Genomic DNA, 24,524 nt, shown 5'->3' on the forward strand with positions numbered 1-24,524 from the left:
AGAGGTTGCACTGCATGGCGCTGGAGAAACGGACGCAGGAGATCTCGATTGAACTTTGACAGGAACAAGCTTACGAATTAAGACGTGACCACGAAGACGAATCATCATGTCGAGCCTTGAGGCGTGGAACTGATTTCGCAGGCACCGTCAAGGATGGACCAAAAGACTCACCAACACCAGCCGGCCATGTGCCATCACCAGTGGCCATCAGCACGCCGGCTCTGCTGCAGTCGCCGACTACTCGCGTCCCGCCTCCGCTTTTCCAATATTTTCCCGCTTGGGTGTCACTGTTGACTGAAGCGGCACGACTTGATGACCAACAACAAGCAAGTCGGTCGTGTATAAATCCTCGACGTCTCTTTCCGAATCGACGCTTTCTAGCTCATTGCCATTGCCATTGTCTCGTCCAACACTTGGTGATTGCCCACCGAAGATTATCAATCCTCAACATTTGACATCAGCCCCGCGTCAAAATTGGCTTTCCGCGTTCCGCTCCGACGCCGCCACGCGACACATCCCAAGCATCGTATTGATCCCGGGACCGATCCGAACCCTCGAAGCATGCCGCAACACGGTCTCGGCCCTGTCCTCAATATGCTGGTGCTCTTACTGCTGTCGTTCAGCGGTATTGTTGGAGCTGCGCCGGTCGTCCAAGTCCCGGACGTGTCGGAGCCGCTGCAGAATATCCTGCAAAATACGGACCGCAGCCAGCTGTACCGCTACCCGACTGACTTGACAAGGGCTATTATTCCGGTGCGTATGTGCGGGCGGGCGGGCGTCGAGCCATCCATCGTCATTGTCGCTGCGCGAAGTCCCCTTTGTATGAGTACTGCAGCTGCTCCGTCAACTTTTCCAGACAGTGAAAGCGTCAAAGATGATGTGGTTGGGTAGATGATAAGAGGACCAACACTGCTGACACGTTGCTCGCAGAAAGCCTGTCACAGTCACAATGACTACTGGCAGGACGTGCCTTTTTGGAAGGCCCTGTCATACGGCTCCATATCGATCGAAGGCGATGTTTGGTACATCAACGGCACGCTTTACGTGAGTGGTATTCCTGCTCTCCTGTTCTCATTTCCTCTTCCCGGGCTTTCAAGTCTTTGTTCACTTTGAAGATCGATGGCTTCGGTGCCAGTTCTTGAAAAGAGAGGGTTGATGTTGGATCGATGTACAAAATGTTTTGTGACAGCGATTTGGCTCATTGTTCAGAGAAGAGCGAGTCGCGTATGAGAGAAAAAGAACCCTTTCTTTGTGGAGCTCAACTCGGCGGTGGAGGTAAGGTTGTCGTTCGTGTTCCTTGGCTTCAGAAATGACGTCACAGGGTTGAATCTGGGCAACCAGACGACGACCAGGAAAAACTTGGATTAGAGTTTCGCCCCTCTAAGGCCTCTTCTTTGTGTGGATTCTTTTCTCTTTGCCATTCGCCTTCTGCTGTCAGAAAAATCCAGCATTGTCAGGCGGAAAAATGGAGAGTCAAAGACACTGTCGAGAGATTTGTGGCTCCAGAACCACGATTTGGTCGCCTCTTGTTTTTTCTTTCTTTCTCTGACTGACAGCCTCGCAGCTTGGCCATGACACCTCGGCGCTGACGCCCCAGCGCACCCTCTATTCCCTCTACATCGAGCCCATCCTCCACGTCCTCCGCGGCGCCAACCCGGCTGCGCCAACCGCAGAGTCCCTGCCGACCTTCCGCGGCGTCTTCGACAGGGACACGGAGCAAACGCTGTACTTCGTCATCGACTTCAAGACAGCGCCAGACATCGGGACGCTGGACGCAGTGCTAGCAGCGCTGGAGCCGCTGCGGTCAGCCGGGTACCTCACAACGTGGCACGCGTCCAACAACAGCGTGGTCAAGGGGCCCATCACGGCCGTGGGGACGGGCAAGATGGACCTGAAGTCGGTGCTGGGGCAGACGCCGACGCGCGACCTCTTCTACGACTCGCCGCTCTTCAACCTGACGTTCGAGGAGAACAAGGCCATCACGGGGCCCGAGGTCAGCCCCATCTGCTCGGGCCACTTCTCCGAGGCCTTTGGCAAGGTCACCAAGGCCGACTTCTTCGCCCAGAACCAGACGGCCCTCAAGCTGCTCCGCGACCAGCTGCGCGTCGCCCATGACAGGAACATCATGGTCAGGTACTGGGACCAGCCCGGGTGGCCCATTGGCACGCGCAATTCCATCTGGCGCACGTTTGTCGACGAGGGCGTCGACCTGCTTAACATCGATGACCCGGAGGGTTGTGCGTCTTTTTGGGAGGGCAAGGGGTAATTTAATGGAGTGAACAAGGTAGGTCCGGACGGACGCGTTTGGGGAAGTTTAATGTCGAGTGCCGTTGTTTAATGTACTCGTCGCCCCGACTCCTTTGGGGTGTGTTACTGCGAAGCCTGATAGTACTATTAATTGATGCCATTCAATCGTCTCATCGTCCGTCCTTTTGTTCATACATGGACGGCCAAGCAGTTGGTACTAGTTCCCCTTCGTCTATGAGGACACCTCGATGCCACCACTATCAACCACGTCAACTCTTCAACTCCTGTATATCGTCTCTTGCAGTAACAGTGGACAACAAGAGTACGTCTCTTTGCCGCCATGACGCCTCAAGCAATGAAATCTCATCTCACGATGGGCTTGACCCATCTCTTCATTTCCTCCTCGACGGAACAAGGGCATATAGACATGGAGGATAAAGTCCGACACAACTTGAACATGGCAAGAAAGAGACATTCAACGTACCTGCTTTCTAGACCAAGGCAGTGAAGAGCACTCCAGCCTCCCAGCGCAGTTGGCGAAAAATCCACGCGATCTTCCCATCATGTCCGCGGCCGACAGAAACCCTCCGTGCCTCCCTCACAAGCACACCACCAAAAAGCATCACGCTCGGAAGGGCCTAACTAGCTAGTCCTGCACTAGCACCGCGTCCGCCGCCGCTTCAATGCGCTCATCACTACTCCTAGCATAGCCTAGCCTCGCCCCATCCCAACCAGAACACTCTAGAACCCAAACACATCCGTACCTTGCCTAGCCAGCGGGCAGGCTAGGCACAAAGATGAGCCAGCGGCCCCTACCAGTGACGTCACAGACCGCGGTGGGGAGGAACACTTCCAGCAACAACTTCGCCGACCGACGATGGATACACGCTCATCTGTCCGTTCCATCCTGGTCTAGGCTGCTTCAGTGCTAGTCGCGTCTCGTGGTGTCCGAGCCAGCTCAGCGCGGCGCCGCGGCGATGCCGTCAGTAGTCCGCCAACAGTTTGCTTTTGCCTGCGCTTCCACGCACAGGTGGAGAGAACGAACAGATGGAGGGGCCGCAGACGTCAACAACAACAACAGGTTGGCAGCCAGCTTCAATGGAGCAGGGCAGGCAGGCATGATGATATCAGCCGCCTGGCGCGCGCGAGATCAGCGGCGCCTGGATTCAAGCCAAAACCGGGCACCGCATGATAGAATGGTGGGGAAGCGTGATCCGCGGCCGCCGCTGAGGTAGGTGCTATATCATACACACCGCTATGACATAGGGGATGAGGAGTGTGTAAGAGAGGGTCTTGTGTTGGTGGTGTCCGTCGTGATCTGTCTGACAGTGTGCCAACGCAGCTTGCTTGCCTGCCTGCCCGCCTGTCTGCCTGCCTACATGCCTGGTCTGCCGGCATATGTGGTGCAGCACGGCGATCATCGGTGGTGGTGACATCGGGGGAGCGGCCATCCATCAGAAATGATTCTGATGTGCAGCCAGGGCGAACTGGACGGAACAATTTGGGAGTCCGCTCTCGGGAGGCGCATCACTTTGGCGTCAGCGTCGGGAGACGTACGACGGTTTTCTTCGTTGGTCTTGACCGGGTCGGGGGCGGCGGCGGCGGGAGGAGGGGGCACGGAGAGGGGGTTGGTCGTGCATATGCCGTCGGAGGGGGTTGGCACCTCATGCGATTGTCGTTCATCACAGTAGCGATGATGGGTGAGGAGAATGTGGAGAGGGAAGAGAGTGGTGGCAACTGCCGACGGCAAGTTGCCATCTGCGGTCTTCATGCCCTCGTCTGTCTGTTCTGCTTTAAACGCTCTATAGCGCGTTTGATATGGGAATACTGGCAGCACATCTTGCGGGTATTTAGTTGGCAGGCGTGTGGTTGCAGTCAGTCATTGCCTAGCTGCGTGACGGCGACGCAAGGGAGTAAGGGACTCCCCGACGACGAACATGCGCACAAACAGAGCGCGAGGCAAAAAAGAACATTTTCATGCGCGCCATTCTTGATGGATGTCTCAAAGCGGCAACTTGCAGAGCGGCCGTGCATGGAGTGCAGGCACGGAAGACGTCAGTGGAGCATTCCGTTGCGCGGAGAGAGGCCACGAGCGAGTCGACTTCAGGTACTCGGGTACATGTAGACACCAGACGATCCCACCCGTCCGCACAAAGAGACGCAGTCAGGACGAGACGGTTTGCCTGGTTTCAGACATTCTTTTGGAATGTGCACGCGTGGTGGTCGCTGGGCCGCCGCTGACTGTTTTTGCATCATCCCGTCGTCCCTTGTCGGCATCAACGTCATTCTTCGCCACTGGGACCCTTTGAAAGCTTTTGGTTGGCGTCGGCAGCCTGGCCAGCACTCGAGCGCTGATGCCGCTTGATCCTCGACGGTTGCGCGAAGTGGCTGCAGCCGCGGATGCCCCCTGTTGATATCACGGTGGTGACATGATTCGGTTGGGTATGGGGGCTGGTCTGGTGGTGACGATGGTGCCTCCCCACCCCCCGGCCGTCAGACGAGCGTGAGCAGGTGGGCGTCTCGTCGTCACGAATCCAAGTCAGTCAGTCGATCGTGGATCCAGAGGCCAAGAGATTTGCGGTCGAGAACAATGGCGGAATGGTTGAAGACGGGGTCGAAGTGGGTCGAATGGAGCTGGCTAGGGGACTTAGTCTCGGCCTGCGGGTGAATTTGATCAGAGTCGGGAAGTGATATCACAGGATATGCGGGCGGGGAGCTGGGCGTTGGTCCCGTCACTGGCGGGGGGCAAAGGGTCGAAAGGAGGAGAAATTTCAAAACAAAGCTGACTGGCGTATTCGAGGCCGACGTGAAGCGATCGACGTTGACGGGGTGGGTGTTTGCAGGATTGCAAAGGTTCCGATGACATCAGAGGTGGCGATCGAGTTGCACCAGCAACGCCAGGAGGAAATGAGGGCGAGCAAGTGAAGCAGCAAAGCTGCCAGAGAGTCCGAATCAAAACGAGCCGTTTGTGTCGTGAGGAGGGGGACGTTTGGGCGAGTGGAGCCGAGATTCAACGTCCAGAAAGAGTCGTGGCTCGCGACGATTGCGCAGATGAAGGACGATAAAGGAAAAAGATTTTCAAAGGAGTAAACCATTCAAAAGGCTAAACTACCAGGTGGCAAGCGTGGAGCATCCCTGGAGAGGGTGAGGGGCGATAGGACGTCTGGATTTTGCGCGAGGAACGAGACTGCCGTTTTGGGACACGCGAAGTGCGGTGGTGGGGAAGCGACCATGTGTGCTGCGTCGTGGGGCACACACTAGAGGAAGCAATTGCTGACCAAAAAAGAAAACAAAGAACAAGGCGGAAATTAAAATTGCTGAAGAGAATGATGACAGGTGCGAAAAAGAAATGCGAAAAGAACGGCGGGCCAAGCAAGGAAGCGGAAGAGTCGAGAGGTCAGAGAGAGGGATGACGGTCGTCACATCCGTCGGCAGCGGGCCAAGAGGCCGGGCCGGCATAGCAAGCAGACGGGAGCAGAGGAAGCAGAGCAAAGCAAAGCAAAGCAAAGCCAGGCACGCGGTAGGGCTGAAGGGAGGAATCAAGATGAGCGTTGGATCGCAGGAGGAGTGACGCAAAGAGGCGGCAAAGAGCCGCAGGGTCGGAAACAGCTGGAGGTGACCTATGCAGATGAAGTCACCCAGAACTGCGTCATGTCATCCATGCACGGGCAATGGAACCCGTCTTCGGCATGCATGGCCATGGCGGCGCAAGGCTTGTGCGCGGCGACGTCAATCAAGGGTCCTCGGCTGGCGACCACTCAGGGGGCGATGATCTCGACCCCCCGGTTGCTAGACTGGCCATCGGCTGCGCTTGTGGCGTATGCCCACCCATCATGGCTGTAGAAAGGGTCCAGCTGCTTACATGGCCTGTCCACCTGGAAATGCCCTATATAGCCCGCCCTGCGTCCGTTACCAAACAATCATCTCCCAGCCAAATACTCTGCAACACCACAGCCTACAACAACAACCACCACCACCACCACCACCACCACCACCACTACCATCACCATCACCGCCATGTCCGCCATCGGAACCGAAGCCTCTGTCTACGTCCGCGAGAACTTCTCGGAGCCCATGACGCCCATGCACAACTTCGCCAACCAGTACGACCTGGACAACCCTCAGGCCTCCATGTCTACCTACAACCGGTACACACGCTTTCCCACCACACGACCCATCCCCAGTCGCTAATTCACCCCAGCGTCATGCACGAACACACCAAGCTCCAGCTTGAGCGCGCCACCAGCTCGGCCCGCAGACGTTCGCAGACAAACGGCACCACTTCTCCGACCAACCTCCACTCCGAGTCGAGTCGGGGATCCGTCAGCTCCACTTCTTCTTAACTTTCCATCACTTGGACATGGCATCATCTTCTTGGCCTCGAGCATGAACAGCGTCTTGATCTTTACGATATAATGTTTTGGGCATGGAGCGGGTAAAAGGCGCATTTTGGATATTTGGGCATCTATGGTGTTAGGACCAAGGCTGACGCCGACCTTGGGCTTCTGTTGTAAATATCGGCTTACTTAGTTCGGAAACATGTTGCTTTGACTGCGAATGTTTTGATCCCACGAATCAGTCCAGTCCTGTCCCCAGACAAGCTTCGCATCATCATTCAAGGTCGCGGCCCGCGGGCGGTAGGCCAGGATGGATCATGTTCTCCCCCGCTTGCTCCCTTCGTCTCCGCACGCGAATCTCCGGACCCTGCTCCTTCCTCTGCGCCCAATCCCTGTCCGCTGACGCTCGTCATGCAGCCAAGCCTCCCTTGTCTTGTCCCCTGCACCGCACCGCACCGCACTGTCGACGCCCAACAACTCGACCGAATCAACGCTTTTCCAGCGTGACCGTCGTCATGGCGTTGGCACTTTGTCTACGCTGTTGTCATCTGCTATCCCAGCGTCTCACCAAACCCCGTGGCGGCCGGCCACCTGCAGCTCCACGCTAGGTACGTCTTTACCGCCACCAAACTTGGTCATCACCACCACCCAAGCCACGACAAGTGCCCCTGCTTAGCCGCACCGACTAGAGACCCTCGGCCCTTTAGCACAGAGCACCTTTTGAGCCCGCTGTCCAACGCCGCGAGGGCAAAGAAAATTCCATGGTCCCCATGAAAAAATCAGGATTCTCCATTGATTATCGAAAGGTCATGAGGTCATGCGAGTAATCCCCCAGGCTGCCTTGACCCTTTATCCACTGTTTTCCTTTATTGACCTTCTTCGAGACTCGAAAGTCCACAAAGGTCAAATCTCCGCTAAGCACGCCGCGCGCATCACTTCTTGCTCCGCTCCACGATAACCCTCTGCGACTCATCCGCCTGCCCACCCCAGTATTTTGGTTCCTGTCCGCCCGTCCGAAACCCTCGTCGGTGCCCGTCGCTCAGCCCAAAATTCGCCGACTGCCCGAACCGCTAGTCAGCCTCGACCGAGTCAGTCTGCATACTCGTCTCCAGATCAACTGCAAACATGCCCATTGAGGCTGTGCGCCATGCAGTCGGTGAACGGGTCCAGGGTGCCGTGAGATCCGCGGCTGCGGTCCCTCGCGAGAAGATGCTGCAAAAAGCGAAATGCCTTGACTCGGTCAAACTTCTACGTCGTGAAGACTCCACTGTGTGTCTTGGTATCGGGTTCATCCGACAGCTCGTGACACAATTACAGCCGCTCAAAAATTGCAAGGCACCAAACCTATCAGCACTCAGTAACGGGCGGTAAGAGGAATTTCATGCCCTGGACAACACTTATCGATGGGCTGCTATGCGGGTTCAAAAGGTGCCCTTGGGAGTGGGCGTTTTTCGTCCACCATCCGCCATAAGAGCAAAACAGCCACGTGGCTTTAGGCCTCGGCATCGACATGTCCCCTCATATTTCTCCAGCATCATGGCCCACTCGTAGATGGTAACGACTGTCCGTTTGCATCAACAAGATGCCCAAACATGAAGATCCTCGCAACCCCACGATAAGATCAAAGGTCTAGACAAGTCGATGGAACCCAGACCGCCGGTCCATGATGCAATCAAAAGAGCAACGTAAATCCAGTCTTTGGGGATTTCGACGTTCCAGTCCCTGAAACAACAAGTGCATGAAGCGTGATTGGAATGCGCACCAGTCGAGCTTTGGGCTGTTCGGCTCGCCTGCGTGGAATCAGATACCGGACACAGACCGACCGGACTGATCGCGGGGAACATACCTGAGCGGTCAAACCCGTCGTCGTCACGTGGATGAGTCGATCGAAAGCCATGGCCAATCTGAAGTTCCAAACTTTTCGGCCTTTAGAACCGACAAAGCATGTACTTGACAAGATCCTCATGCGCTCACTTGTAGACAACTCTCGAAACGATCAAATTTCAACCTTCCTGGAGGTGTCCAAACACCACTTGATAGAAACGACTGGTCGGCAGTCGCCCGAATTCCCAAATGGACAACAAATGGCTCACTGTCTGAAAGAGCCGGCAATGCCCCAAAGCTCGTTTGAATATCCATTACTCCGACCAAAACGAGAGAATAATTCCTGGATGGGGCAGAACGTCCAGCCTAGAGCATCACTGAAAGCGGTAGGCCTTCGCAGACGAACCCAACCCCAAAGCCACGCGTAGATATGCAGAATCAACTTTCCCATGGCGGGGTCGCGGTTCTCATTCTTGTGTCGTCATAGCGTCGCTCCGAATCAACCGTCCGCGAAAGAATGTGTTGAAGTGCATTCTGCCCAGCGCAGACCTCCTAGCTGCGCCCACGTCCTGCGCCTGCTCTCATAGCAAACCAGTGCGCCCCTTGGACGTCCCGAGGCCGTGCTCTGGAAAATCACCGGTCTCTCGCTGCCGTTTCCGTATCGTCTTCGAAGACGCGTGTGCCACGTCTGAAAGCGTCGGGACGTGTGGCGGCCTGCGAGCTTTCTGTCAGTGCAGTAGTATCACGCTCTCATTGCCATCGACTGACTTATATCAGGCCTGTCTTGGCTGTAGTCGCAACAACACGGCCAAGCTGCTCTACAGGATCCTTCAGCAACCACCATCATGGGCAACTCATTTTCCACAAACATTCCGTACGGCGGCCTTGATAACCTCCCAAGTCACAGGCCTGCCATCTTCTCTTCGAACGTCAGGACCGGACCGACATTTTACAGACCATACAAGGCATTGGTAACATGTGTACCCGAACCATTCGTCGAGATCGAAGTCCAACCAACGCTCTTCTTGCAACCGTACCACGTCCTTACCAGCGTGGAGAAACCAACGGTTCTTTCCGTCGACGCGGACATATCGCTACAAATCACCAATGCCCCGACGAAGGTCGACTTGTTGGTAACTGGAAGCACAGTCTCAACAGGAACAGTAACGGCTACCATCACGACCTGCAGTCCGACAACCGTTTTCCAGGAAGACGATGGCTCAGCAGCTACGGCCACACCGGTCCCTGATCAGCCGCTCGACATTCCGGCCGTCAATGAAGATCTCGACTTCGCGCCTACCGTGACTGCAGATGATCAGATTTACACCATTGAGACCATCAACCCGACGGAAGCGGACCAGATCTTTACGATTGAGACTATCAATCCAACAGAGGCCGACGAAATCTTTACTATCCAGACCATCAACCCTTCGGAGCCCCGCACAGCGACTTTGGCCACCGTTGTCCTGTCGACATTTACGCCCTTTGCCTTTATCCGGCCAGCTTTCACTGCTCTGGCAATGGCCGAGGCGTCTGAGACTATTTCAGTGCGGAGCAGCAGCAGCAGCGGCAGCAGCAGCATCATCAGCGTCGGGAACAGTGGCATAGTTCCCCCTTCACTGGTCCGCAGCTCTGTGCTGCCGACCTCCGCCTTGTCTGGCATCGTTTCTCAAGCCCCTGGCTCTCTCATCCGCAGTTCCGTTCCCGCAAGCTCCCTCGTCAACAGCGTCGTCTCGCAAGCTCCTGGCCCCATTCTCTCGTTGCCTCCTACTTCGCTTTTGACGAGCTACGTCTCGCAGGCGCCGGGATCTCTTGTTCGCCCCTCGTTGCCGACCAGCTCTCTTCTGAGCAGCTTGGCTTCTCAAGTCTCCCAGGCCCCAGGTTCTTTCCGAAGCTCGTTGCAGACGAGCTCTCTCGTGAGCAGTTTGGTCTCTCAGGTTTCTCAAGCGCCGTCTTCCCTTCGCAACACCTTGCCGGCTTCTCTCCCGAGCAGTGTAGTGTCCCAAGTCTCCCTGCCGCCGACATCACTTGTGAGCAGTTTGGCCTCGCGGGTTTCTGAAGTACCAGGCTCTGTCCGCAGGTCCTTGCCCCCGACATCGCTTGTAAGCAGTTTAGCCTCCCAGGTCTCTCAAATTCCTGGCTCTGTCCGCAGTTCATTGCCTCCAACGTCACTGTTAAGCAGTCTAGCCTCCCAGGTCTCTCAGCTGCCCAGCTCCATCCGTAGCTCTTTGCCCGCAAGTTCTCCCCTGAGCACCTTGGTTTCTCAGGCGTCCCAGGCACCAGGATCTATCCGCAGCTCACTTCCTCCTTCTTCAATCGTCAACAGCATCTTCTCCCAGGTTTCCCAACTACCGAGCACAGTCCGCACCTCTTTGCCCGCCACGTCACTGCTTCGCAGCAGTCTGCCCGCTTCTTCGCTCCTAAGCAGTGTCATCTCTCAGATACCAAGCACTCTTTTCCGGAGCACTTTGCCGCAACCTTCGCTACTGACAACCGTCGTTCCACCAGCACCGGCGTCTTCGTCGACAACATCGGCGAGAAGCAGCAGCAGTACCACACCGAGCAGCAGTAGTGCAAGCAGCAGCAGCAGCAGCAGCAGTGTCCGCAGCAGCGCGCCGCTCCCTCTCAGCAACCTCACCCCGGCCGGCAGTAGCATCACATCGGCAGGCAGTAGCCTCATCAGCGCCGCAACAGCCAGCCACAGCCTAAGCACGCTCAAGCGCATCCCGCGGCCCTTCCTGCGCCACTCCTGGGCCGCAGGCGAGCTGCTCGCGGGGCTTTCAACGCTCGACACGGCGTCTGGCTCGCTCCTCTCCTCGTCTGGCCGCCCCGTTGCTGCGTCGGCCCTGTCGCAGCCGAATGCGCAACTTGGCAGCGTTAGCAGCGGTAGCACGACCAGTCTCCCGACTATTAGGACGACGCTGACGCTGACGAATACGATTCCGATTGCGACGACCACGACGACGATTAGACCGGCGGCCGTGGCGGCGTATGAGTGATTGATTGGCCAGCGCGGGTGTCGAAGTTGGTTGCAAAAGCAGGATGAGGAGGGACATTGTAATAGCACCATCGAATTTGTGATTCTGTCGAAGAGGTTTGAAGACTAGTCGAGTCGAGTCGAGTCGTTGCGGGTCGCGCGGAGTTTCGAGGCGCCCTGATCTTTTCATCTGCATGTACAGTAGTATATTCGCCTGCCATTGGTGTGGCTGAGACAGTTGTAGCCGCCCAATTTTTCCAATGCTGCCTTCATTCAGTCCGGCCAAATGAAACTTTTGGGTGTGCACGCTTAGACGTCAGAGTTTCCACGTTCCCAAGTTCGTCTAGATTGTGTTCGACATGAACCAGCAGAAACGACTTATCCATCGAGAATTCCCCCAATCAGATAGAAACTGAGGCCGCATAACCAACAACCTACCCATCCCTCCGGACCTCTCCCCGCAGCAGCAGCAGCAGCAGCAAGAATCGCATCGCCACGACGCCGACGCACCCAACCAACCATCGACCCACCCCACTCTTCTTCCCCTCGCGTAGCACTGATCAGCAAGCGACACGGGGGGGGCACGGACAAGGCCAGCAGCAGGGTCCGGAGAAAGGAGACGGTCTGTGGGGCGGGCGTGGGGTCCAAAAGGCTAAAAGAGGTGCATGTCTGTTGAGAGAAGAAGTCAATGGCCAAAGAAGGGCGGCGAAGAGAGGGACAAAAAAAAAAGAGGGTCAGGCCAGACGCTGTTGTATATATAAGGGGAATGGAGCGAAGGCGAAGGCCGCCTGCCCCTCTCCCACGTTCACGTTCTACGAAGGTGCAGATAAGATACAACAACACCGGCAGATTTACATCGACCTTCCTACCACGCCTCTACCGTACGCTACGCTTGACAGCCGGCCACAGAAGCCGTCTGTTGTCGCCATCGACGAAGGACAGAAGATATGGGATCCAACGAGCCGCCGCGCGACTACTGGGTGCATCAGTGGAAGTACACGCCAACGGTGCACCGCGACGTCTACCCAGCCATTGACCCGCGCACCAACCCGGCGCTCTCGCAGGCGGGCAAGATTGTCGTCGTGACGGGTGCCAGTTCGGGCATTGGGGCTGAGGTGAGTGAGTGAGTGAGCGAGTGAGTTGGGAGCAGCGGATGGGAGCAGTAGGAGAGGAAGAGGAAGGCCATTTGGCGTCTGTGGACCAACTTTTGAGTATGTACTGATGCCGTCCAGGGCCTCGCGCCAGCCTTTGCGCACTCGGGTGCCAGCGCCATCGTCCTCGCCGCGCGCCGCCTCGACAACCTGCGCGCCGTAGAATCGCGCCTCGCCGCCATCAACCCGTCCGTCAAGACGCTCAGCGTGGCAACCGACGTGACGGACGCCGAGTCGGTGGCGCGCCTCTTCCAGAGCGTGCGCGACGCCTTTGGGCGCTCCGCCGACGTGCTCGTGTCCAACGCGGGCGCCCTGCAGGGCCTGTCGAGCGTCCGCGACGCCGACCCGGCCGTCTGGCGGCGCGAGATCGACGTCAACCTGCACGGCCCGTTCCTGCTGGTCCGCGAGTTTCTGCGTGGCTTGCCTACTAACCCTCCTCACAAGCCGACCTTCGTCGCCATCTCATCGTCGGCGAGCGTCGAGATCGTTCCCGGCCTGGGCAACTACTGCATCGCCAAGGGCGCCCTGAACCGCCTCGTCGAGTTCGTCGCGGCTGAGAACCCGCACGTCAGTGCTGTCGCCATGCATCCGGGCATCATCTCGACGGCCATGTCCATCAAGGAGTTTGAGCCGTTCGAGGGCGACTCGATGGAGCTGGTTGGCGGCATGACTGTGTGGTTGTCTGGCGAACATGCCCGCTGGCTTACCGGCAGGTACATTGGCGTCAATTGGGATGTTGATGAGTTGGTGGCGAGCAAGGAGAAGGTGCTGGAGCGTGATGAGTTGAAAGTTGCGCTCAAGGGCAGCTTTGGCGAGCAGGTGGGAACTTTGGACACCAAGGCGTACAAGGTGTAACCTCATTGATTTGATGGTGTATAAGCTGTTGGATTCAACTCGTTTTTCTTCCGCTCTTCGTGGCTGTTGGCCAATGGAGATTTCTGTAGATTCTAGACTTGTGGTTAGAGAGAGAAAGAATTCCTTTGGCACAGTGGCAACAGCTCTGCTACCAAGAGCCTTCGAGGCAAACACTTCCAAAATTGCGGATATGGCGGATGCTCGTCGTCGTCAATCACAAGCCGTCCTCGACCTCTTGGATGGAGAGAACCACACCACATTCACGAGATGTCCCCAAATGCCTCATCGCCCGTGGTTCGAGGCTCCGGAGGTAGCTCCTGCTATCCTGCTAGCGCGCTCGAGTAGGTCCAGATACAGATGATCGAGATCCAATGTCGGCCGAAGAGGATGAGGCGGACTTGCCACGACAATCTTCGCCCCCGGGATTCTGAGAGTTGCATCCGAGAGCACAAAATTCAGCCATTGAGACAATAAGAAAGAAAAAGTCAAACACGCAATCGTAGAGGTGGTGGAACAATGATCACACAAATATCGAGGCACCACGTTTATATTAAGGGTCACGCCTCGGCCCGCAGATCCACGAGCTGGCAGCTGGTGCGGTGCGGTAAGTGTAGGGTGGAATCGACCCTTGACGTAGCCGTTGGAACAATCCGGGACCGTATACGTCGAGGCCAGCGGTCACTGCTCCAATCAAGGACGAGTGGGGCATGGCGGGAGGGAGCAACGGTTTGTCTTGAAACCACCGGGCCGTGCAAAGGGTGATTTTAGCGCTGGAATGGGAATTTGGACATGCGGGATTTCGTAAAGTCGATTTTTTTCTTTTTCTCCCCCTGCGGATGGCCGGGAGGTGGTTCCTAACATCTTTTGTGACCGAGACATCCCGGTCGTTATAGGATTGGGTCAGGTCGAAAGCGTTCAATGGTCCAGCATGGACGAGGCCGTAGTCGGCTTGTGGTCGCGCACCACAACGTGGGAGTATACATCCAGAGCAGCGCTGGTGAGCCTCTTTCTCATCCAGTGTTGGTCCTTGACGGACCAAACTCGAGTCAATGCGTTGTTTGGCGTAGCGGGGTCGATGGAGAAACGCTGGAGCAGAGGCCACCAAACGGTGAAGCATTTCGTCTCTGCCACAGCTGAAGGTCCAGGGACAGTCAGCGGTTCGGCAAGCCACGCGAATTTCTTGGTAGAGGCCCCCGCGTCGACCATGCGCTTAGCGGGCGTGGGCCGTTTTGACAGCGTCAGAATGCATGCGCTTGCCGCTGAGGGTCGCACCATGCGTTTTCCGTGGCGACCATGGTACCTGCAGGTGTGGAGAGGCCAAAGGGTAGCGCGTTGCGGGCATGAACTGATGTTGACCTTCTAGCGGGGCGCCACCAGACGGCTGGACTGTGGAGGAACGCATTGGGGGTGATGGCGCGCGATGGCGAGGCAAGAGGGTCTTTCAGCTGAGCTGGATGCTGACTACGGTACTAGAGCGCGTTTATGCGTGGTGTCTATTTCTGGAATGACAGGGTCCGTCTTTGAGGTGAGCTGTGAGCGCATTGGTTTCCCAAGTGTCAGCGGAGGAGCATGTCATGCTGGAGGAGTGGCGAGGCTGGCAGCAGCCTAGAGGGAACGAAACCTGAGCCGAAGTGGTGATGAATGCTTGTCGAGGCTTGGTTGGACTTGGTTGGACTTGGACTTGGACTTGGGCTAGGTCATTGACAGAAACGACGGGACGTGTGAGGCAGACGGGAGAGGATCTGCCGGCCCGCCTCCTCCTGGGTGGGCTTCCGCTTAGGTACCGCGCACCTGGCTGCCACCCGGACCCGGACCTCCAGAGCCATGGTGCCGGCTAAAGCTCGGCCATAATTTTCCTGTCTGCCCTGTCCGCTCCAGCTTCTTCCAACGTATTTGTCTACTACACCACCAATTCGCCTGTGAAAACACCACTGACGTCCGCTATCACCGTCTTCCCGAAGCCCTGCGCCAATCATCCAACTCGCCACTCAAGTCCGCACAATGGCTGCCGCGCTGCCCCAGCTCCACGAGGACGAGATCGACGAGCTGTTGTATCTGGCACGCGCCAATGAGACCGACGACCTGCCCGTCTACCTGGCCGAGGTGCAGAAGCTGCCGCAGTACGAGGGCGCATCTGCCGCAGACATTCTGTGCGCCGCCGTCGACGCCCACTCGGGGAATAGCGTGTTGCATTACGCGGCGGCCAACGGTCACAGCGGTACGTCTTGCCTGCCACCCGCCTGCCTGCATATCGGATTTCCACTCTGAATGTTTGACCACGTCCATCTCCATTTCCGATCCCACATGGCATGCAAGCAAGCAAGCAAGCAAGCCAAGCCAAGCCCCGCCAATGGCTTGACTGCTACGCCCGCTGAAACATCGGAGCTGACACCGCACAGCTGTGATAGACGTCATCAAGAAGATCCTCACCTCTGCCTCGGCCGCCTCGCCAGACGCTTACAAGCCGTTTGTGAACCTTCGGAATTCTTCAGGCAACACTGCGCTCCACTGGGCCGCCCTGAATGGCCACTTGGATGCCGTGAGACTGCTCGTGTCGCTTGGCGCTGACGCTGCCGTGCTCAATGCCGCCGGCCACGATGCCGTCTACGAGGCCGAGCAGAATGACAAGAACGACGTGGTGAGCTGGCTGCTTGTCGAAGGCGGTGCTCTAGATACCGTAGTGGGGGCATTGAAGGACCAAGAGGCTGCAGAAGGCGCCAAGGAAGAGGACGGTGACGAGGTGGAGATGAAGATGACCATGGGCGACACTTCCGAGGGTGGCGAAACTGGGGTTGAAAAGGGAGTCGAGAGCTTGAAGGTGGACGACTCTGCCAAGGGCCAGGAGAGGGCGAGTTGATTGAGTCCTTTCTTGTGCGCAAAATTATGCAAGACCGGGACTTTTCAAAGCATTGCGGAACCTGGCATCAGGCAGCAAACGCATCAAGACGAGCCGTTGCCACTCGACAGCAACCATTGCGGTGGAGCCATCCAATTGCTCAAACCTGGGCTTGGACGCTGCGGGAAGGACATGCATGGCTGCGGGACGCCACATCGAGAGGCCACGCTTGGCAAATATACCAACTGCAAGGGGAATCTATTATTGCCAAGGGCAGATAATTTACAAGACTTGGACATGGCGGGTCGCTGGATCGGAGCAAAGCAGTAACCAATTGATCAATCCACCCTGCGGCGTGGATCGGGATATGTAGAGGTAGAAGAAGAAAGGAAGCATTCCCAAAAGACCCCAAAACAACCGGCGGCGGGATTGAACAAGAGCAAGACATTGGCGGAAAATCGATTTTGCAGGCTCATGGGCATTGAACCTGTGCTTACCAAGTGGTTGGTTATCAATTGGCCCATGGGCCGGGAATACCAGGGAACGTCTATGGGCTTGCAGTCAGTCACGAAGAAAATGTCACAGGCGGCCATGCACAATCAAGCTTATCAGCGACTTACGTTGCCACCCCCAGGCACTCTAATCCCGGAGCCAGGCTCTTCTCTTCTCTTCTTTCTTTTTTGCCGCCTTTTCCTTGAAGGCCTTGAGTTCTTTTTTGGAGAGCCGCTTATTCTGGCGCTCGGCCTTTAGACTCATGCCGTTATGACTGTTGGCGGCGGCGTCAACGTCAAAGTAGGCATTGAGCTGGCGTTTGCTCTTGTTTTCATCATTGTGCCGGTCCGGTCCCAGATCGCCGGCTTGGAAGCGGCCGGTAAAGCGGTTGAAGGCAGCGCTTTGCGCATAGGCGCCAGAGGTGTCGCCACTCAAGGCAGCGGCATGAGCGGCAGCAGCGGCGTCCGGGTCGAGCGTGTTTTCGTCATTGTGTTCATACTCACGTGCATAGTCGGCGTTGGGGTCGTAGTCGCCGTGGATGGCGGGATTGTAGCCCGAGATCTTTTTGCGCGGAGGAGATGGCAGGGCACTGCTGGATGCGCCGTAGCTCGTGGTTCCGGGCGGTGGAGGAGGAGCGGCAGCTGAAGGTGCACCGGCCGAAGAGCTGGCGGCCGGGACTCGAGGGTTTTCCCACTGCGTCACACCGGTGTATCGGTTATGAAAGTAGTATGCGGCAACGTTTTGGTCCCAGTGAGCATCCCAGCCGTCATCTTCTGGGGCGGGAGATTCTTCGTTTGGCAGTGGCGGGGGCACTTCGTCAGCGGGGAGCGGAGGCGTAGCGGTGTTGGTGGGCGTTTCGGAAGAGTCGACATGGGGAGTGCGCTTGCGCTTCTTGGAGACCGAGGTTTGGTCGAGGCTGGCGTCGGTCGACAGTTCGCCATCTGATTGGACATGTTGGCAGTCGTCTTTGTGGGAGGCAGAAGCGGGCGCGTCGGAAGTGTCGCGGTCAGGACTGACAGAGTCTGCGGGAGGCTCTGGTCGTGCAGGCGGAGAGGTAGCAGCTACGTCAGCAGGGGCAGGGGAAGCCATTGTGGCCATGCGAGCAGGCAGATAGCAATGACGGGCGAGGATGGCGACGCGGCAGCGGAGAGCAGTAGAGGGCGGGTTGGAAGAGAGAGGGAGACGTCTCGGTCTGGTCGCGGTCGCTCTCCACTGGACGACAATTGCGACCCAAGCACGGACCACCGGTCGCCTCTCACACCTCCCGTCCCTCCGAGATGGACGTCACGTGAGAGACTTCTCTCCAGCTCCGCCGCGGTCTATGATGCAAGAGAGATAGGTACAGTACTGTACATGGAATGGCTGGTCCATGACACAGCGTCTCGAGCTAGAGCAGAGATCACCGGGCCTGAAGCTCGCGCGGCTGCGGATGCGGATCGCGCGCCGTGGTGCGGTCCGTGTTTGGCGAGCGGATTGGGGAGAGGGGAGAGAGGCCTCGCCGGCACTTTTGCACCGTCCAGTCGCAAGAAAGGGTGCGGTGGCTGTCTGACCGCATCAGGGTCATTGTTGTAGCGCACGCTCGTGATTGTGGTGCCGTGGTGCTTGTGCTCGACGTGTGCTGTGCCGCCCGGCACTTGCTGCCTCTAGACTACTACACACACTACACGTCCACTACCACCAACACTCCCACCACTGCGACTACGCCCTCCACCATCAAGCAGCTAAAAGGCCTGCCTGCCACCCTCACCTCAACCAGTCCCTCGTCACCCTCCCTCTTTTTTTCCCCTTCACTCTCTCCTTTCCTCTCTTCTCTTCTACATATTCTTACCCCTTCTGCCAATTCTTTTCCGTTCCCCGCCCGTCGCTCTCCTCTCCTCTCCCATCCCTCCCCCGCCGCCGCCGCCATCCACGTCGCCCGGGCCAGCCAGCAGTCGTGGCTGTTTTGGCTCAGACAGCAGGCTACCGCGGAATCTCTCCGATTGTCCCCCTGTGCCTTTATTCAGGCCTATTCGGAGCACCGGGCCCTCGACTAGCATCCCCGGCTTTGCACGGCTCGACCGTCTGAGCTTGGCCTACCGCCCCGGTACTCGCTCGGGACTGCAAATATAATTAGGCCCAGACCTCCCGACTCCACACCTTGGTTCCCGGATCCGTCTGTCCAGCTAATCGCCCATCGCCATGGACTGCGCTCCCGACCTGCTGCGCTCTGCTCCTCTGCTGCTTGGTGTTTCGCCTGCGTCCTCTCGCTTCCAGCTCCCAGATTCTTCCGCCCCTCATGACGTCTCTCCCGCGCATCGTTCGACCGACCACCATCCAGACACCGACTCCCCTTCGAGCCGCGGCTCCTTGTCCACTGCCGAAAATGTCCAGCTTCCAAGCTTGCGCGAGCTGGTGAGCCCCATGCTCTTCTCGAGGCGCCATTCCGACCAACTTCCCGCTGCGCCTGCCCGCTTGTCAGGTCTCCCCGCACTCCACGCTTCGCCCGGCGAGCGTTCAATCAACCACCAACCTCTGCACCTCGCCCGTGATGACCACCGCGCCTATGTTCCCGCCTCGCATCCCTTTCCTCTCTTTTCAGCTCCCGCCTCGATAACGCATGCCCCCGCGCCTCCCCCTGCTCCTTCCCACCACCAACCGTTCCGTGAGCCAATCTACGGCCCGAACAGACGGACTTCTGTATCCTCTGGTGCCAGCGCCCCTTCTGAGCATACCTCATCGGTCGATGACCATGGTGAGGCACCTCCAACTCGGGTCAAGAGGCGGATTGGCGAAGCTTCGCGTGGTGCTGCTCGAGCTGCTCGTTGCGTGGGCCAACAGGAGATTCCGGGCGAGGGCATGTGCTTTGTCTACGAGGATGGCTCGTATTGCCGGACCATGATTGACGGCGAAGCCGTCAATCCATCTTGGGGTATTACCAAAGCTGGAAAGCCGAGAAAACGATTGGCTCAGGCATGTTTGACCTGCCGGGAGAAGAAGATCAAGTGTGAACCCGGTGTTCCCAAGTGCGCCCAGTGCACAAGGGCACGACGTACTTGCCGAGGGTGAGTCCCTACATGTACATGTTAGCCCAATTCACTGACCAAAGGCAGCGGTGTCAGCACCCAAATTCCAAGCGCCGAAAGCGTCAAGGCCAGCCTTCTCGAAACCTTAGTCCCAGGAAAGCAAGGCTCTGGTCACCATCACGGATTTTACCCATCGCCACATCACCACACGCGGTACGCAGCAGCGAACGCTAGCTCCACCGTTATGGCATCTTCCGCCGAACCCTCAGTCAACTCGGAAGACGTCGCGACCGAGACTTCTGAACCCCCGCGAAAGCGTCGCTTCCGTAGTTCGTCGACCGAGGCGCGAGAGTCCATGCCCTCACCCGCCGAGATGCACTCTGAAAGCTCCGACGCCCTTTCTCCGACGCTCACCCCGGGCATGGACATTGACCCATACGAAGCCGATCCTGCATTTACTGAGAAGCTGTTGAATCTTTTCTTCGACTTTGTTAATTCGTCAACTTATGCAGTCTTCCCAAGGGGTCCATTCATGAAGTGGGTGAAGAGCAAAAGACCAAAGTCACAAGACGACAGGATGTTGTTGTACTCGGCCATGGCTCTGGGAAACGTCTTCTCCACCGATCCTGATTGGCGTTTTATCGAAAAGCAACTTCTCGACATTGTTCACGATGCGTTGCAGAGACGTGTTGGCAAGTTTACCCTTCAAATGTGCCAGAGCAGGATGTTCGTGGGACTGGTTCACTTTGCCCGCGGCCGCCACCTAGACTCCTGGGATTGGTGTGGTTCCTTCCTGCGGGCTCTCAGTGCCCTCAAACTGAATCTCGAGGAATCCATTACTCAGCACGACGAAGAGCCCGAATACGACTTTGACGAGAAGGTGATTGAAGAGTGTCGGCGTCGGACTTTCTGGTCAGGGTTCTTGGTGGACGTAAGTTTAATTCCCGAAAATGCTGTCACGCCGACTTATTCCGACTTTAGCGATATAACGGCTTCTCCGGAGGTACACTCTTCTTCGTCGACGCTGCCGATACGATCCTCCGTCTTCCAAGCACAAAGAAAGCGTACGACGCCGGCTTGTCTCTGGACACTCCACTTTTCGAGGCTGGCATTGTCGAAAACGACAGCCTGAACTGGAATAATGTTAGTCCAATGGGTTACCACGTCCTCATCTCGGCCATTTGGGGCGATGTCTGGATAGTCACCACCCGTTCTGCCCGCAGGACGCTAAACTCGAGTCTTGACGAGTACGTTGAATTCTACGACAAGACAAAGAGGCGTCTGGACGAGTGGCATTCTCGTCTACCCAGCGACCTCCTCTACAGTGAATCGAACCTCGACAAGGCCATTCACAACGGAAGCGTCGGCACTTTGGTCGGGATGCATGCCCTTTACAATGCCACAATTATGCGGCTCAATCGCTACTTGCGACATGCGTCGCTCCCGTCGCACATTGTCTTGCGCAACATCCAGCGAGCCAACGTCGCCGCCCGCCAACTCCTCGTCTCTGTTATGGGCCCATTGACCAAACACGTTCGCAACGCTCGCATGGGTGCAAACAATCAGTTTGCCTTCTGCACGCCCTTCCCCGGATACGCAGTCCTGCTTGCGACAGACATCATCTCAGCCGGTGGTCCAGCCTGCGAGCTTCCAAATACGATCAAAGCCGTCGACAAAGGCCTTAGCATCGTAGAAGAGATTGCCCAGTTCTGGAATTCGGCCAAAGCACAGCAAAAGGGTGTGCAGACCCGGATGCGGCTTCTGGTTGACACGGCTACTGGCGAGGGTGGCCGTCTCAAGAAATTGAACGGTTCCGAGTGCTGGCGCATTGAGAAGCCGCTCGACAACATGTTCGCTGGCAAAGACGATGCCATCTACGGCGCCGACGACGACACCTTTTTCACCGCCCTCAGGGCTGCCGAGCCTAAGAGGCAAGACATTGGCATGGTTCTGTCATGAGCCGAGCCAACCTCCTTCGCGAAATGAGACAGCGAACTCGACCGCCCACGGCGTCTTGCTGGCCGAGCTCGCCGCTATCTTTCCCCTCTTGCTTGCTTTTTTGGTTTTTCATTTTTGGCGTACGGCTGGCTTTGACATGACCGCTACATGTACAGCACTGTTGTCTTTATTCTTGCTATCTCGACGCACAGGATCGAGCTGGATTTTCTTATCTTCTTTCCCCCTTTCTCCCTGTCTTTTTTCAACATCTTGTGTTGTATCACTTGTAAAGGCTTTCATGGTGTGCGGCTGGACGGGGACCTGGAGTTTTTGGGCGTTGTTATCTGACTCTGTCGCACTCTATCGACTCGCTTTCGCGAGATGGTGGTGGGGCGGAAATGACGGTCTGGGATTGTATGTTTGGGGATAGGGGGGTACTGGTGTGACAGGGTCGTTGGGTTGGCTGGCTGGCTGATTGATTTGATTGATTTGTTTGACTCGTCGATCTATCTTTGTTTGCACTATCACTCTGGGGGCGCGCAAAATTGGCCGCGCTCGATCGGTCTGCCTGGGCTGCCTCATTCGTCGTCTGGTCCTCTGGGAGGATACCCAGTACGCAACACGCTCATGCGAGTGAGCTGAGCTGCAGTCCAATTGGCTTCTTTGGTGGTCTAGGGAATCAAGCGGCGTCGATTATATTTGAAAAATTCCATCCAATTCAACTTCGACCTCATCGTAAAGGATTTAATGCTGTGGCAACAGAACTTCTCTTCCATCTCGTCTTATCGACCCAAGATCCCTTCGTTGATAGAGGTTGGTCTTTTTGAGAACAACACATGATCTACTCCATCAGCCAGCCGCACGCGCGCAAAAAGCGAGCTTCTCCTACGCCTTCTCATCACCCACCGACGTCGTCCCACACGCACATGTCTGTGCGCACACACTTACCGCACGGCATCCACCACCCACGCACCGGCAGACAGGGGCAAAGCAAACAAGCAACAAGCAAGCGAGCCCAAAAACTCTATTCCAGCCCTCGCAGCAAGCTCGCGCACACACAGACGCGTCCCAAGCCACCTACACACGCTTCCGGGACCCCCCACCTGACCAGCTTGCGTCAACCCAACGCAACTTTGCGGCCGCCAGTGGCCCGGATTCGGTCGTCTGTCGCCCGACGGTTGCTGCAACTGCCGCGCCGTGCCGCGCTGCTGGGGCCAGGGGGACGTGCGGTTGTCGCTGCTGCCGCCGCTGACTCGGTGGATACTTTGGGGGGTTTCCCTTTTCTGCATGTGGTGGCGCTTCTGTGGTGTGGCGGCGGCGTGGGCGGCGTGGGGGGAGCATTTCGCAAAGAGACGTGCGTAATTGATGGTTTGGATTGATTGTTTGTGAGCGCGTTGGGGAAGATGGGTCAATGGGCAGACATGTGGATATGCCAGAAGATTACACATCCAGGAAGAAGAGGATGCGAGTTGTCAGTGTCTGCCGCTGCCAGAGATGCGGACCAAGAGCCTGGGTGCGCGGGATCGCATGGATACCCACCGCGCTGGTCGGCGTCGTGTTTCTTGGAAGGGCTCTTTCGCGAGCCAAAACACTGAAGCCTCGTGGCATCGCAAAGCACTCAACCTTTGAATAAGCTCCATCTCCACAATACTGACATGCCATGCCAACATTTCCTGCTCTTTCGCAAAGCGTAGTGCGCGGAGAGACAAACCAGAGGTTGCTCTGTCACACCCGAGTGACCCGTTAGGCCGGCACCAACCTTATCTTAAACGCGGTTTTCGTTCCTTCTTCCTGGGGTTGAGCTTTCTTTTTTTCCCTCAATGTCCCGGAACCTCTTGCTTGATTCTTTTTTATTGTGGCTGGATGGCAGTCGTCCCCTCGTTCCGGTGCCATGACACGGGGACGGGGAAGCGCTCCGCGGTCAGCGAATCGGTACCATCTGCGCGTCGTATGCGCGCACATGAGACAGAGAGATTGCAACCAACAGCAGTCACCCGCGCTGCCGCCGCATGAGATTCCAATCTCTTCGATCCTCGTCGACTGACGAGGGGACTCATCAGCTCGCTTCCTCTCGGGATTCCCGATTCCGAATGCAAAGGCGTCGTCTTCCTTGCATCGCTCTTGGTCAAAGCACTGTTGTGTAGGAAGGAGCCATGACATTCATGGCACCACTTTGACATTTTCTTTGCTTCTGTTGGTTTTCGTTTGTGTCACTTCTCGCCGACTGCAATGGTCGTCCAGATCGCCAGTCCGCATCAATGACAATGTGCCACTTCAATCAATTGGAGACGTTATCGACTCGCGAGATTGGTGCTCATGCAACGGCTTGCCTTCGTGTGATGACCAGGCCAAGGTTCCTAGAATGACGCCCAACTTGCGCCTAGCACGGGTGGCTAAGCTTTTGATATTGTGATGGTCTCGCAGTGAAGTCTCGATCGAGAAGCGAAGGCACGCATGTCGGGTTATTTTTGAGGCGCAACTGGTTTCTGGTTTCGGCCGCCGTTGTCGCGATGCTTTGAAAGACGAGCATTGGAAGCATTCGACCGGCACTCTGGTTGGCTCGGCACTCGAACTTTGGCGCTGAGGAAAGCCCGGAATGGCTAGAGTCGCGGGGAAGAGCCGCCTCATTGGCTGGCTTTTCCGCCGGCAGTCATGGAGCGAAGAGAAGTTACCGAAGAGGCTTGCTCGTAAGGATGGTGCCTGCGGGCCTGCCGAGCTGGGAACGCCTTGGTGCGTGGCCTGGTTCTCATCACGTCGTTCCTCCCGTGCGATTGGGCAGTCGTGTACGGCGACCAACGCCCATATCCTCAGTATTTTGGCATTGCCATGGCTGTCTTGTCAACAAGGGGGCTGTGCTGGTACGAA

At 56.9% G+C, this 24,524-nt stretch overlaps 7 protein-coding genes across 7 annotated transcripts; 6 read left to right on the forward strand and 1 right to left on the reverse strand.

Annotated features, from left to right (window-relative positions):
• The first annotated feature begins 86 nt into the window (after window positions 1-86).
• On the forward strand, window positions 87-2,415 carry J3D65DRAFT_611164 (PLC-like phosphodiesterase). Its single transcript, XM_066798877.1, has 3 exons — window positions 87-753; window positions 931-1,044; window positions 1,565-2,415. The coding sequence occupies exons 1-3, from the start codon at window positions 562-564 to the stop codon at window positions 2,264-2,266; spliced, it is 1,008 nt and encodes a 335-aa protein (XP_066660138.1). The 5' UTR covers window positions 87-561; the 3' UTR covers window positions 2,267-2,415.
• Window positions 2,416-6,291: 3,876 nt separating this feature from the next.
• Window positions 6,292-6,569, forward strand: J3D65DRAFT_535233 (uncharacterized protein; the record flags this gene model as incomplete). The annotated part of the gene is made up of 2 exons (XM_066796705.1): window positions 6,292-6,395; window positions 6,449-6,569. Coding segments are annotated over 2 exons (225 nt in total), but the record flags the coding sequence as incomplete, so codon positions are not given.
• Window positions 6,570-9,129: 2,560 nt separating this feature from the next.
• Window positions 9,130-11,674, forward strand: J3D65DRAFT_611179 (uncharacterized protein). Its single transcript, XM_066798878.1, has one exon. It carries the CDS (start codon window positions 9,254-9,256, stop codon window positions 11,405-11,407), a length of 2,154 nt encoding a protein of 717 aa, XP_066660140.1. The 5' UTR covers window positions 9,130-9,253; the 3' UTR covers window positions 11,408-11,674.
• Window positions 11,675-12,332: 658 nt separating this feature from the next.
• Window positions 12,333-13,391, forward strand: J3D65DRAFT_546073 (uncharacterized protein; the record flags this gene model as incomplete). Its single annotated transcript, XM_066796801.1, has 2 exons — window positions 12,333-12,500; window positions 12,618-13,391. The coding sequence occupies 2 exons, from the start codon at window positions 12,333-12,335 to the stop codon at window positions 13,389-13,391; spliced, it is 942 nt and encodes a 313-aa protein (XP_066660141.1).
• A 2,001-nt stretch (window positions 13,392-15,392) lies between these two features.
• On the forward strand, window positions 15,393-16,248 carry J3D65DRAFT_544845 (ankyrin repeat-containing domain protein; the record flags this gene model as incomplete). The annotated part of the gene is made up of 2 exons (XM_066796736.1): window positions 15,393-15,609; window positions 15,800-16,248. 2 exons carry the CDS (start codon window positions 15,393-15,395, stop codon window positions 16,246-16,248), a joined length of 666 nt encoding a protein of 221 aa, XP_066660142.1.
• A 221-nt stretch (window positions 16,249-16,469) lies between these two features.
• Window positions 16,470-17,906, reverse strand: J3D65DRAFT_611188 (uncharacterized protein). The gene is made up of 2 exons (XM_066798879.1): window positions 16,848-17,906; window positions 16,470-16,774 (listed from the first exon to the last, which is right to left on the reverse strand). Exon 1 carries the CDS (start codon window positions 17,815-17,817, stop codon window positions 16,867-16,869), a length of 951 nt encoding a protein of 316 aa, XP_066660143.1. The 5' UTR covers window positions 17,818-17,906; the 3' UTR covers window positions 16,470-16,774; window positions 16,848-16,866.
• Window positions 17,907-18,897: 991 nt separating this feature from the next.
• Window positions 18,898-21,680, forward strand: J3D65DRAFT_643795 (uncharacterized protein; the record flags this gene model as incomplete). Its single annotated transcript, XM_066802107.1, has 5 exons — window positions 18,898-19,355; window positions 19,386-19,760; window positions 19,809-20,050; window positions 20,072-20,652; window positions 20,703-21,680. The coding sequence occupies 5 exons, from the start codon at window positions 18,898-18,900 to the stop codon at window positions 21,678-21,680; spliced, it is 2,634 nt and encodes an 877-aa protein (XP_066660144.1).
• Between the last annotated feature and the right edge of the window lie 2,844 nt (window positions 21,681-24,524).

This window comes from Phyllosticta citribraziliensis (assembly GCF_038025025.1).
Source record: "Phyllosticta citribraziliensis strain CPC 17464 chromosome Unknown J3D65scaffold_1, whole genome shotgun sequence".
Classification (NCBI taxonomy): domain Eukaryota; kingdom Fungi; phylum Ascomycota; class Dothideomycetes; order Botryosphaeriales; family Phyllostictaceae; genus Phyllosticta; species Phyllosticta citribraziliensis.

What these genes read in the sequence shown, in the direction of transcription:
- J3D65DRAFT_611179 (XM_066798878.1), top strand. Translation starts at nt 9,254, where the DNA reads ATGGGCAACTCATTTTCCACAAACATTCCGTACGGCGGCCTTGATAAC.
- J3D65DRAFT_611188 (XM_066798879.1), bottom strand. Translation starts at nt 17,817, where the DNA reads ATGGCCACAATGGCTTCCCCTGCCCCTGCTGACGTAGCTGCTACCTCT.
- J3D65DRAFT_611164 (XM_066798877.1), top strand. Translation starts at nt 562, where the DNA reads ATGCCGCAACACGGTCTCGGCCCTGTCCTCAATATGCTGGTGCTCTTA. An exon ending in TGACAAGGGCTATTATTCCG is followed by an intron (nt 754 to 930) that starts GTGCGTATGTGC and finishes CGTTGCTCGCAG; the next exon opens with AAAGCCTGTCACAGTCACAA. An exon ending in ACATCAACGGCACGCTTTAC is followed by an intron (nt 1,045 to 1,564) that starts GTGAGTGGTATT and finishes ACAGCCTCGCAG; the next exon opens with CTTGGCCATGACACCTCGGC.